This window comes from Varanus komodoensis, unplaced genomic scaffold (assembly GCF_004798865.1).
Source record: "Varanus komodoensis strain SLA01 unplaced genomic scaffold, ASM479886v1 scaffold1, whole genome shotgun sequence".
NCBI lineage: Eukaryota > Metazoa > Chordata > Lepidosauria > Squamata > Varanidae > Varanus > Varanus komodoensis.
The window spans coordinates 57,730,957-57,745,051 of record NW_025335268.1 but is presented as its reverse complement, the minus strand read 5'-3'; the positions used below and the strand labels follow the sequence as shown (position 1 = coordinate 57,745,051).

At 40.9% G+C, this 14,095-nt stretch overlaps 1 protein-coding gene across 1 annotated transcript in view; it reads right to left on the bottom strand.

The window, feature by feature from the left end:
• Positions 1-13,851, bottom strand: part of SESN1 (sestrin 1) — a 51,460-nt gene extending 37,609 nt beyond the window's left edge. Inside the window, exon 1 of the mRNA XM_044426799.1 lies at positions 12,896-13,851. Coding sequence (XP_044282734.1) covers positions 12,896-13,183 — 288 coding nt within the window. The 5' untranslated portion in view covers positions 13,184-13,851. The remainder of the gene's footprint in view (positions 1-12,895) is intronic.
• Between the last annotated feature and the right edge of the window lie 244 nt (positions 13,852-14,095).

Genomic DNA, 14,095 nt, shown 5'->3' with positions numbered 1-14,095 from the left:
ACACAACAACCTATCCTTATTTTTTTATCATAAGTGAGTTGTGTTATGGATCCTGTTTCCTCCTTCAAACCAAGCCACCATACATTAGCAAGGCTAGTAGGATCTTGCCAGGAAGCACTTGGAAAAAAAACAGCCACTTCCCAGCAAAAGATCCTTTGTGCCTTTTCTTTCAATGAACAGTTTACCTTCTGTGAGGCGGGGAGCCAGCCTTGCCTGGGCAATGTGAAGGCTGCACTCTGCCCCAGCTGAGGCTGGAAATCCATCTTCCATATCACTCCTTGAAGGCAAGCTGGCTTTCAAAAGCAATGACAAAAGGGATTCTTTGCTAGGAAGGGACTGTTTTTCTACAAATAAGTTCCTTGGAAGATCCTTCTCTTTTGGTTTTGTCCTCCTTTGTTCTCAATGGAGGAGCAAATTTTGCTCTTTGTTCTGACCTTGTGGTGAATGAAAAAGGGTAAACATGCATCTCACCCCCTTAAAAAAACAGAGCTTAAAAGGAAATGGAACTGAATTTAAATTTAAAAGGACAGCCATGGTGAGCGAAAATTGGCAATCACAGCTGTCAGACAGAGAAGAATCATGCCTCTCCAAGGTGTCCCCTGAGATATACCTGAAAGAATGGGAAGAAAGTAGCAGGGGAAAGACAGCTAAATACCCACAGGGAGCCTAATCATCTGTCAGGCTCCCCACTGTTACTTTACAAAAACAACAAACCTATCCTAGATGACACCCATGCTTGGTTGCTGTGATATCCAGACAAGGTCATTAACTGCCTTTTACTTTATCAGATTTGAATACACATATAGAAGTGCTTTCATATAACTTTAATAATCCAGTTTCCACAAAGCCAACTTAAGTTTTCCTATCCAGGGGAAAAGTGTGGCATGATAGTCTGTTCACTGTAATATGTAAACAATTTTGCAGATTCAAAGTACCGAAATCCTTTGAACTTCTCACCATAACACTGATGTTTCTGAAATGTATTGTAAACTGAGTCAATGGTTGAATATTTTCTAATAGCTGCTTACTGACGGCAATTTAAGTTCTAATTCTTTTCATTCCAATGCCTATGTAAGTTTTACATTTAACTGCAATGGGCATCATGCTTTCAAATTAAATAATGCTGAGTATAATCTATGTCAGATCACATCTAACAAACATGGAGTTATTTTGTTCAAAAGTATGAAGTCACAGTGCCCCCAAGTGAAGGGGAAGGGGAAGTAAGCAGAGTTCATGGAGAAGCCACAGTGCTAAGAGCTTCAAACAAACAGCTGCTGGGACCTCCATTTTAAATAGTGTCTAGATGTTCAGCCCTTTACTAAGTCTGCACTAGCTGCATTTAAGAGTCATACTTAGACCGTGCTCAGTGTGTTTGAATTGGATTCCCCAGAGCACCAAATTCAAACTTGAGAATTAGGTTAATGTGCCAGTTTTAACCTAAAAAAAGTGTTCTTAGTCTAACATGTCATCATGACATTTATTTTTAGCAGGAATAACTTCTTTTCCTACACTATGCATTTTTGGCTGCCCCATAACCCTATATATCTTCCTCTGAAGACTCAAAGTCCAAGCATGGTTAGAAGGACACAATACCTTTTAGTGTCAACTAGTTTTTTTAACACTTTTTAAGTCAAGCTTTCCCAGAAAATTTGTGGTGAGGTAGGATAGGGTGCGGTGGAAGACCGCTTTCCATGTCATTTTAGTCCTCCTACAAGAACAGCAAACTTCCTAAACCTGGGTCAGGAGCTAGAAGAGTGCCAAGAAAATAATCTCTGGCCATACCAAGATTAGTATAGAAAGAGATATTTCCATATCATGCACTATCACCAGATTTAGAACGTGAGGGGAATGACAATACTTAAAAAGTGAGAAAAAAGTGATAGCACTTCTACCATTGCTAGATCGAGCAATGGCTTCATTTCACCTTTCATTATCCTCTGCTCTGAGCCTGACAGCATATTCAGCTTTCAAGGAACCACCTTCATATGTACGGTCACATAGATTGATGGGAGTGGGGTGGAAAACATCTTACACACCAGATCCTGTCCATGGACTATCAGATTTCTCATCATCATCTGTCATGATCTTACAGAGATTATCCATTGATTTGACTACATTTCAGAGCTACATTTGCATGGTACCAGTAATACTTCAGTATCGAGTTCTGCAGACCATTTAATGGACCCATATATTTATTTTAAATAGTTTTTACACAATGGGAACTTATGGCATAGGGTGGTTTATAAATTTAAACTTAAACTTTTAACTTTAAAGGAATACATGGAAAACCCATCTTTGTTGGTATGTATGGCTCAGCAAATTCGTTCAATACAACTGTAAGGAGTCAGGAAATAGATTATTTTCTGTCTTGAGGTGGAAATGAAGCTCCACTTTGGATGACCAAACTATAAGCTTCAGTACAACATCTCTGAAACAAAAAACTGAACATGAACTGTCTTGTACTTCCCAAACTGTGTAGTTAAGACATTCTCTCTTTCTAAATAAAGGCAATATCCAATATAAATCAAGCAAAACTACAGTGTTCTGGGCACCTGAAAACAAAGAAAACATGAAAAATAAAAGCCAACAGAATTCCTGGTCCAGATACAAATATTTGGGTTCACAAACAGCAATGCAAGTTATTTGAATCATTCTGAGATGCTAGAATATATTTGATTTTATCTGTTTATGCCTTTGTTAAAACTAAAAAAAACAGAAAACAAAAGTTTGCCTCGCATGTAATTTAGGTCAGAGAAATTGCTTGGTTTAAAAAGTGATAAATGAATAGCTGCATGTGAAGCTAATTGAACAGTAATATTCCATGATCAAATAAGTATGCCAATTAGGACAACAGGTGCATTTGGTTATTTTCATAGCTACTCCTTAGGTTTTTTTCTTAGTTGAATGTGTGACAGCTATCATCCAAGTTAGCACTAGGCTTTTATCTTCACAATTCCTGTGGTGACATTATAACCCTGACTTTTTTTCCTTGACCCAATGGGTAGTAGAAGTAGAGGGCAGAGTATTCAGGTTGTTTTGCAAAACTGAACATATCTCTGCAATCTAGCAAATTTGCAGTTCCTTAAGATGGGGTCAAACTTTTGTCCACAGGCAAGTGGCAGGCATTTTAAGAATAGTCACATAATGCTTTCTACTTTCTTCCAGGAAAGTGGAAATCCTGCAGGCAACTTCACACTGTCTGAAGGAGGAAGAGAACAAGAATTGACAAAGCTTTTTGTACAGGATAGCCAACTGCTGTGTAAACACATATTTTTTTATCATCTGGCAGCAGCACAACCAGCAGATAGTGAAATACAAGGCCAAGCACATCCTTTCAATTAACATTGCCCAAGCTACAGATCATAAGCAGTACAAAGCTTTACAAGCCTAGAGGATTCAAAAAGAAAGAAACAATAGCTACTAGTTTCTCAGCTTCAGGAACCACATTAAAGAAAATAATATGGTTCTCCTTTGTAATACTACTGATGCACTTTTGTATTTGCAACAATGTATTATTTCAAAGCCCAAAGCTCAACTCTTATCATTGGAGGATTTCTATTATTTTGTTTTACTTAGGGAAGAATCCTGTGGCTGTGAGACACTATCATGATGGCCATAGAATAGGTTAAGTCCTAATTCTGACCTTGGCAATATGTTCTGAGGTTGAAACAGAGATTCCAACCATGCAGGACCATTCCTCTGACCTTGCAGGCAGTGTGGTTATTTCCACACCAGTTGGGGCTCAAGTGCAAGTCACAAGTGCAACTTTGGAACTAGCTGGAAGATCTTCTTGGTTTGCCGGCGGGGGGCGGGGGGGGGGCGGGGGTAGGAGTTAGGCTCTGTCAAGATAGGATGTATCCCTTCAGCTATTCCTCCTTGCCAGCAAGGGCAAAGACATACATGGCCCCAGATTTGCAGGTCTTGGCCTTGACTGAATGCCCATGATCCTCAGAGTTCAGAAGGTAATAGGCAGCTGCACCGGACTATGCCCTAACTGCCACATGAAAAAGAGAGAAAAAACCTGTGAAAACCCCTAGTTTAAATATTTATTTAACAGTTATTTATTTCATTTTGATACTTTCCAATAGTTGAAGCTCTCTGCAGTCAGACAGATTTTAAACAGTAAAAGTATAGAAAGTTTTCAGTAGAGGAAGAAAAACTGCCATCTGCATAAAATGAGGAGATTCTGTATGCCAAAATAAATAACTTTTGTATTTGCTTTCTTAGAACGTATGACTCACCATTTAGTTTGTTTTTAATTCTGTTTTAATGTTATTGCTATATTTATTGTTCTCCACTTTGGGTATATTTAAACTAGAGCAGCAGTTTATAAATGGAATAATGAAGTATAATAATAATTTTAAAAAGTATATCCTACTGCCATTGTGAAACCTTTTACACTGAGTAAATAACTGATGTGGGCCAGAAAAAAAATTAGTGCTATATTTTTCCATAGGAAGCTTTCAGTTTAGTAAGTTTATTGATAAAAACAAATATATACCAGCATCAAATATAATACGAGGCAAGCTTAGCAGTTTCAAAGTTGTAATTATTTGCTTTGGATGATTATTGTAGCAAGTATGTGAGGGAATTCATGTAAGTCACTGAAGTACATACATGTCTCAAAGTGAAATAGAACTAAGAAGCAGTGACAATAAAGCTGAAGCATATTTAGCTAAATATGCTAAATGAGATCATTCTAGGGAAGCAGAAATTTTTCTACTGCAAACTCGATTTCTTCCTATGAAAATGATCCCATGCAAATTTATTTCACTTGCATTGAAAATGTAGCTAGAACATTTGCCAATTCAAAATTTTCTGGAAAGCCCACATCACTGCAGTAAATCAAGGCCCTAAGCTAGCAGCCTACTGAGCAGTATGAAGAGTTTATATACAGAGGAAAAAAGTCAGAACTTGATAATGAGTCCTAAGTTCCTGCAAATCCTTCCTTTTAAATGAAAACATCTTCATAGCCAAAACTAGACAGCCAAGACTTGAAATTGAATCTGAGGTACTGCAAGGAACCATTTATTACATAAACATACTGCAAGAGAGGGTTGACTGTTCCTCTATATATCTGAATGTTTCATTTGGAGAGTCAAAAATTCCACATTAAGCACAATGCTTTGAACTTGGAAAATTCTGCTTTGTGTTTAGATTTACACATTTCGTTCTAAATGTTCCCCACTTGGGCCACTTAAACATGTTCTATCCAGCAATCCTCCAAACACCAGAGAAATAAGAATATTTGATCTGTAACATTTGAAGCTTCCCTTAGTCTGCTGTCAAAAGAAAACTGTAACAGGGAGCAGCCCTATGCATGCTGTTGCATCACCCTCTGGTAAGCATGCTGAACAACCAGCCTTCCTCTCAGCTTTGAAACTGCAGGGATGAATGGAGATAATTCCAGCAGTTGGAACGCTGACTCGTTGACCTACTAACTCTGAAACTGGAGAGCCAGTGTGGTGTGGTGGTGAAGAGCATGGACTGGGACTCAGAGGATCTGGGTTCTAGTCCCCGCTCAGCCATGGAGCCAACTGGGTGACTTTGGGCCAGTCACAGACTCTCACCCCAACCTACCTCACAGGGTTGTTGTTGTGGGGATAAGATGGAGGAGGAGAATGATGTAAGCTGCCTTGAGCCCTTTGTAGGAAAAAGGCAGGATATAAATCACAATATAAATAAACAAACAAACAAACAAACTGAGACAAAGACTGGGGATTGTTTGGCAAGTGTGCAGCCAAGGTTCCCTGAGAACCTTGGCTATGCAGAACCAGAATGGCAAAGAATATGCCCCACCAACCTTTCCTATTGCCAAGCAATTGCTCGGGGCACCTTTAAGCAGTGGTTCCTAACTGGGTCCACTCCCTACCATCTCTTTCTGTGAAATGCTCTTGTAAGAGTATAGGCATTTTGGCTGGTGAGAAGATGGCTTAACAGGCAGAAAGATGCCAACCAGGCCAGCCAAAATTAGAGGGCTACAAAATAATTTCCAGTGAATCACATAGCAGTATCTGCTACTTTCTTTCCATGAGTTCTATGTTAGTCAGAACATGGTCATTATCCAGCAAGGCACTTCACAAGAGCGCATGCTCAGGTTCACTTAACACAGGGCCCAGGTCAAACAATTTCTTTTCTCTGAACTTTTCCGTAGCACCTTCTTATCCCACGCATTATAATAGCTATTGTGCCTAACATCAATACATGGGTATAATATTGTATAAACAAAGAAAAGTCAATGTATGTGGAAAGCACTACTGTTCCCTCATTCAATCTCTAAATCAGCTTCATACCAGATTTTACATATGTGTGGCCTGTTCAAATATTAGTTCCATGCATGGATGACTAATGGGAAGAGCCAATCTCATTCTCCACTGCTAAATGGAGATCAATGAAAAGGAAATACTGTTTGATATAGGCCAGATTAGTTTTGTGCTACATTGTGAAGACTCTGAGAATGAACTCTTACTTGGTAACACAGGAGGAATTTAATGTCAGGGACATTCTATCATTCCCCCCTGACCAAAATGTTCAGGGTACTCTTAAAAAGAAGGAAAACAAGAACATTCAAAGGTGTTGTAATAGTGCAGGAATGCAAAACCTTTGTTGTGTGGGTCTTATTCAGCCTACTGAAGTTCTTCATGTGGCCTGTGAAGACTCCTTAGGGCACTCCAATAACAAAGTATTTAGACAGAGTACCAGGAACCCTGCTAGGGAGATGGCTGGACTGTTGGACTGGCGGGGTGGGGAGGGGCGGGGAGATACGAGCAGGAAAGTTGAACACCTGTCTTTGCTGCAGAAGAAATAGGACAGCCACCCACGCCTGAACTAGTATTTTTCAGAAAGGGAGACTAACTTGCTTAGGCAATTTAGTGGATTCAAGAGAACTTACTGAAAAATTGAAAGGAAAGGAAAGGAAAGCAAGTCCCTGGATCAAGATGGAAAACAGTCAAGAGTTCTTGTATGTGAATTGCTGTTCTAACAAAAATATGCAACATGTCCCTAAGATCAGCCTCTGCAGCAGAAGCCTGGAGAGTGACCAATTTTTAAAAAGGAGTCCAAGGGATCCTGTAAATTAAAGGCTGATGAACACAAGGTCTGCTCTTCAGAAATTGGCAGAAACTGTTAAAATAAAATTAACAAGCATCTAGAACAGGGATCCCAGCACAGTGCCCACAGATGCCAGTGTGCCCAGTTGGAGCCCACAAAGCTTCCTACTCCTTCACTTTAAAAGAAACATTTTAATTTTAAAAACATGAAAAAAATAGGGGATCAGATTCTCCTTCCTGTTCCTGAACTTGTCATTGATCAGTGACTGGGTGGGCAAGAGAAGCAAAGAGGTGCTTCCTGGCCCTACCCAATCCTTTTCTGGCCATACAGATGCCAGAAAAGCTCTCTCTTTCCGCTCTCAAGCATTCCCCTCACTCTCTGCCCACTCCAATTCCTTTTGCCTTACTATTTCTAACACCCATCCTTTAGCCTTGTTATTTCTCTTCCCCTCACCAATTTTTCACACCACCTACGTATTTCTTGCTACTTCTCCCCACTCTTCTTTCCCTCTCACCCCTTTATTTCAGTGTTTCTTGTTTTTCCTGTCCCATAGCTTTGCTCTTTCTCTCTCCCTTCTCTGCTCCTTCTGTTGGTCACACATAGAGAGAATATTTGCACACAGGGGCTGTAATGGCAGAGGAGGAAGAAAGAGCATTAGGTGTCGAATGATGCAGGAAGCTTAGGGCAGAGACAAAGCAAACTTTCTCTTTCCTTTTGGGGCTGCAGGCACTTTCCCTTCTTTTAGAGCAGGAGAAAGTTGGTGCATGTGCATATGCATGTGCGCATATATAGATAAAAAGGGTAATCCTATGAGAAGTAATTGTCATTTAGTTCTATATTAGCCTGCATAGGATTGCAACCTTAAGTGTGTATTTTGTTGTGTGTCTGTGGAGTCAGATGTGTGGATTTGCTTTGGAGTTCCTCTGTCTGTGTTCAGTTAGTTGGGTAAATTACTTGTCCTTTGACTAGTCAGGCCCCCATGGCTTCCATCCTCTGTGGAAGCCATTTGGTAGTTTCTCTTTGTAGAGTTCTCTGAGACTGTCAATAAACAAGGGGACAGAAGGAAAACTGGTAGCTATGGGGCTGATTGCATGACATAACAGGCCATAATATGTTGCTTAAACTACAAGTGAGGTTGTGTCGAGGTGCTACTCAACATGTAAACAACCCACATATTCACGAGCAATTAAACTAAAGTCCTTTATTGCTACTTGTCTACAAGATTTACAACTCTATAGACGAGCTCTTCTGTTGAGGTCTTTGGAATGCAGATGTTAATCCTCTAGTGGTGTCTCTCCCCAGCCCACGAGCCCACGTGGGACTAGCTGTCTTGGTCCCACCTTTCTTCCCTCTGATGTAACAAGGCCTGCCTTTGCTGGTATCTTCTTAGAATGCTACAACTGGTTGCTACGGAAAAGTCTATAACGCCCCCTGCGTCTCCTGTGTCATGTTCAGGAAGTTCAGCGTCAGTGGGAGGAGGGACAGCCTGCTCTGACTCCTTCTGAGTAGAACTCGTGGTGTCTTTTCCCTCGGGGCTCTCTTGCTTTGATGTGGGCTCGAGTGTTGGCTCAATGGGCAGGGAGTCAGGGGGAGGTGCAGCTATCTGCTCGGCCACCCCTAAGCTAGGTTGCTGGGTTGGCTTTTGGATACAGGGTCCCAAGCACAAGACCTCCTCGTGAGGTGCTGTCTCTGTCGGGGCTTCAGGCACGACAGGTTGTAATCTATGTAGGATGCCTGTAGCCACAGTTTTTAATATTTAACACCTAACTAGGAGTTTCTCTGTCTTGCAAATTCAGTAACCATGTGTTATATGAGTGTTAAACATCGCCATGTAATCCACGCTTTGCAAGAATAAACACACAACAGAAATTTAACAGTTCTAAAAGCCAGTCAGAATGACTGTAAACACTTGTTTCTAGAAAAGGACTTGTTACTGGAGCTTTTCCCCAGGGCTAAGTAGCCATTCCCACAAACACAATCAGCAGGAACATGCCAGCTCAGCTGGATACTACCCTGAAACAGTTTTCATACTGGAGAAATGTGAACAATATTCTTACCTATCCTCAAAAGATCTGTACTGGGACCATGTTCATAAATGATCTGGAGTTAGGGGTGAGCGGCAAGGTGGCCAGATGTGCTGATGAAACAAATATTTTAACATACTTATGGCCCAGAGGGATAGGTAATGCTATAAACCACTCAGAGAGCTTTGGCCATTGGGTAGTGCAGAAATGAAATAATAAATAAATGATAGTGAACAGTTCCAAATGGATCTTCCAAACTGGAGGGATGGCCATTAAAAGGGAAGATGCAGGTCAATGTAAGCAACTGTAAATCTGATGCACATTAGTGCAAAAAATCCTTATGTCACACATATTGGGTTTGACCTGGTAATGGATCAGGAAATTATCATAGATAGTAAATAGTTTGATGAGAACATCAATGCAGTGTATTGCTGCTATAGAAAGGGCAAATTCCATGTTTGGTATCAATAGGAAAGGACCCAGAAATAAAACTCGGTTTTATTTATAAGATTATGCCTTTACAACTCTATCATGCAACCACAGAAATGTTGCAACCACAGAAAAAAGACTATTGTATAGCTGAAACAAATCCAGAAAAGTTACTCAAAATGATCAATGATTTGAGCAAGTGCCCTATAAGGGAAGTTCCCAACAATGAAGAGAAAACAGACAAGCAAGCAGAGCCATAATAGTTATGCATAGCATGGAGAAAGGAGGTGGGCAAACTTTTTTCTCTACCTAGGGTCACCTAATGAAGAGGGCTGTAGACAATTTAAGACAGACTTTCTTCACATACTACAAATGGCTACCAATTAGGATGGCTTCAAATAGAAAAACAAAAAGAGAAGAGAATAAGGCTATTAATGTTTACTGGTCATGATGGCTATACATTACCCATCAGTTGCTGAAAAATAAAATACTATTTGTATTTTTACGTTTTTGCACTTATGCTCTCTTGTGTTTTAAACTGAACACTGATTGATAGGCCCCACAAATATAGACCATAGTACTAAATAAAGTCCAACCCTAGTACTGCCTCTGAGCTGTAAATGCCCGACAGATTAGTCTAAAGTAGCTTCATATTTCATGGCTTCAGAGCAACAGCATACTTTTAATTTCTGTAAAGTGAAGGTCTATCACCTTACCTGTGCTACAGATTCAAACAATGCAAAAGGATATTCTGTGATAAATCCTTATGGTGTGCAGATACTGTTTGTCTTCCCACTTTTGTATTTGTATTCATGAGGACTGAAGGCAATGATGAAACAAAAGTCATATATGCCTGCCTGCAGACACATTTGATGCTAGGCAACAGAGATAAGCTTCATGATGTTCATCAGTTGCCTCAAATTTGTCAAGGATGGTCAGGCTTCTATTCAGTCTGAAGTTGTACTAATAGCAAGTTCAGCCATTCACATGCACAGCAGCAGTCAAGCTAATTTTCTCTAAAGTAGTCACCATTCTTACAGTTAAGAAAGTCCTCCAAAAGTGTCAATGTGTTTTATACAAAAAGGAATGACAAAGATTTATTTATTTATATTTATTTATTTATATTGTAATTTATATCCTGCCTTTTTCCCACAAAGGGCTCAAGGCAGCTTACACCATTCTCCTCCTCCATCTTATCCCCACAACAACAACCCTGTGAGGTAAGTTGGACTGAGAGTCTGTGACTGGCCCAAAGTCACCCAGTTGGCTCTATGGCTGAGCGGGGACTCGAATCCAGATCCTCTGAGTCCCAGTCCCATGCTCTTCACCACGACACCACACTGGCTTTGACATATGTCTTGTTCATTTAGATTACAGTTAAATGATCAAGACATATGTCAAAATGTCCTCCACATCCAATGACAGGGAGGCAAACAGACAAGTTTATCTTAATGTCTATGCTCTGGATATTAAACTATCCTATTATGAACACTGATACAATGGGGGAAATGGATGTGATCACAGCTATTTATGAAGCTTTAGTAACTCATTTCAAGAATTACTATTCTAATCGACCTGTGTTCATACTCACTTTGCCCATAAAGCATTCAGACCTTGTGATCAGCGAACACTTATAACAGAACTACCAATAAAATTATTTTAATGCCTAAATTTTCTTCATCATAAAAGTCACTTCATGACTTCAATTGTCAAGCAAATTTCCTCTTCCCCAACCACTTCCTCCAGAGCTCTGTTTTTTGTAACATCTTGTCTAATCAAGAGATCACATGCTCTCAAAAGCCTACCCAAAAATTTGTCCAACCATATTTAGTTGGTCTCAGTAAAGGTATTGCCTGTCCAGGCATTTTGGCATTCAAAATATTAGACTCTTTTATTTCTTGAAATTCTATTGGCTTTACAAACCTGTAAAAACAAACTTGAATTATATATCTAATATAGCAACAGCACAGAGGACCTATATTTGAAACACTCTCATCCTTAAGCACACTGAATCAATATTAAAGTCACTTAGTACAAGTATGTACTGAAATTCTGAAGTATTCTTTTTTCACTAGGTCAGAATCTTCTGTTTAGCTAGATAATAAAATACTAGAACTTTGCAAGAATTCTTTAATATGGCTAAATCAAAGTTATAATTTCCATCCTTCTTAAATTTGGAAGGCTCATTGACTTCACAAGTTTGTACAATGGCTTGAAGCCAACCAGATTCTTAGTATACTTAACATGGCATATAATCTATTCTGCATATTCCTTTTAAACATGTGTTGGCTTCAGTCCCATACCAATTTACCTGAGTGGACATGTACAAGACAGCTACGAATTCAGTACTTTCCACTTATATACTTTATGGTTAGTATCAAGCATTACTCTGACTAGAAAAGCACTGAAAATTCTTTGACTTTAGCACTGGCCCACACAACTCAGATGAAGTGACCCTGCAAGCAAACACTCTGCAATATCTTTTTACTAACATTCTTTTTCTTTTACTTCAGCAGTCTAAATTTACTTAGACCTCAGTCCCAAGCACATTCTTGTTAGTTAAACCCTTTTGATAATCAACTTCAATGGGGGAAGAGGCTAAGATTTAATGACAGCAGAAATGAGAGTGATTCTACCATTCTCAGACACAATCTTTGACATCTTCTAATCAAAGGATATCAAAACGCAGGACTGAGAAAGGTCTCTGCTTGAGCCTTTGCATCACAATCACCTAGGATTATACAGCAGGTGACTGTATGATCTGATTTAATATAAGGCAGTTTCCTTTTCAGCCACAAAGTTCACTAGATAACCATGGGCTTTAAGCCTAACCTAGTTCACAGAATTACTGCAAGAGTGAAAGGAGAATAATCCCAGGTAATTTGTGCTCTGTAGATGATAATCTTATTAAGACAGTGCTGAATGTGAATCCTTAGATAATTATCCTTTTAAGTACAGTCATCCAAAAGTCATCCACAGAAATCTGAATGATTTTTACCCAGTGAGGGCTGAGATTTTCCAGCGATAACAAAAAATGGAGGAACCACCACTGTATGTTTCTTCCCCGCAGTCCAAAAAGTAAACAGTCCACCAAAGCACTTTGTAAAACCTACTTTGAATATCTGTTGCCTCCTCCCACATTCCATCTAAACACTAACCAAGCACAGAATTCATGGCTTAAATATCAGCAAGTATTCCCTCTTAATGAAGTTACCTTAATGAAAAATTCTGAAGAACACCTAAAGTTACATTCTATTTCATTTTGTAACATTGTGGTTGGGTTAATAAAAGTATTATTAACTTTGTATGGATGTTGAAGTTTTTCTTTATGGTCAACAAGGCTACTTTTGCTTTATCAAAAGCAAAGAAAACAGTTTAAGCCGCACTTTTACCTGAACGCTCCTCAGAATGGCCTCGCTTTTCTCTCTCACGTCTCTGAAAGGACACCTCTTGGAGAGCATAAGCAGGCGGACCAGCATCTTGTTCAGCCCGCCCCGAGCGCTATCCGTAGCCGGCAGCAGCCCTTCCGCGGCCGGGGAAGAAGCGTTTTCTTTGATCAGAGCCATCGCCTCGCTTTTCTTTAGGGCCGCTTGCCTGATGTTTTCCAAGGCGCTGTCTCTTGCGCCAGCATCTCTGCTGCACAGCCCATCCCATCTCACTTCTCCATCTCGATCAGCCATTATTTTGGAGGGACCCCGGTTACGATGCTCCTCAGTCTTTCGGGACTCAGTTCTTTGGAGGCGTCGCCATGATCCTCCCCCGAAAAATCACAGAAAATTCGGGAGGAAGGGTGGAAGTGGAGGAGAAAGTCGACAAACAAACTAAACTCCAATCACCTGTCATTCTTCATTATTACTACGCTTGCATTTATCAAGAAAGGCCAGTATCTCTCCCAGGGCAAAAAATAGGGGGCAGAAGGCAAAGACGGCTTTGTCCGTTAGATAGCGAGTAGCTCAACTTTCATAGCGGAGTAGCTCGTCGGTAACTTGCGCAGGCAAGGCTGAACGAAGTTACTCTCCTCTTGACAGTGGGCTTGTACCAAGAGGAAAGCGAAGAGAGAGGCTGGTTTCCACAAAGGCAGCCAAGCCAGCCAGCTTCTCCCTTTCCTCCGGGAGGGTCTTCGGGAGCCACTCTCTCCCTCGGAGGAAAGAGCTGAGACGGCTTGCCCGCTCCAAATTCCACAGCACGCAGGTCTCTCCTATTCCCCCTTGCTCTTCAGTCGCAGATTAAGGCGCGACCTGCGAGAAGAAGCGAGGCGCTCACGGTGCAGGCGGAGGGAGGCGGGAGCCACAGGAGCCGTTGACGAGGCTTGCCACAGGGAATGCCGAGAAACCGGAACAGCTTAGGCGAGCCCACCCTGGTTCTGAGACGTCCAGTCCTCCGTCAGTCATTCGGCCTGGCGGTCGCCCCCGCTGACTGCCACTCCCACACCCAGTAGGCGGCTGCAAACCACCTAGCCCCACCTCTCCTCCTGCCCATGCCCCCTGCTCCGAGGCGACACGATGGATACCACTTTCATCCAATCAGGTGCTAGCCGCTACCAATTGGCGTATTCTCGAGGTATCCGGGACCAATGAGCCCGAATTATGGAG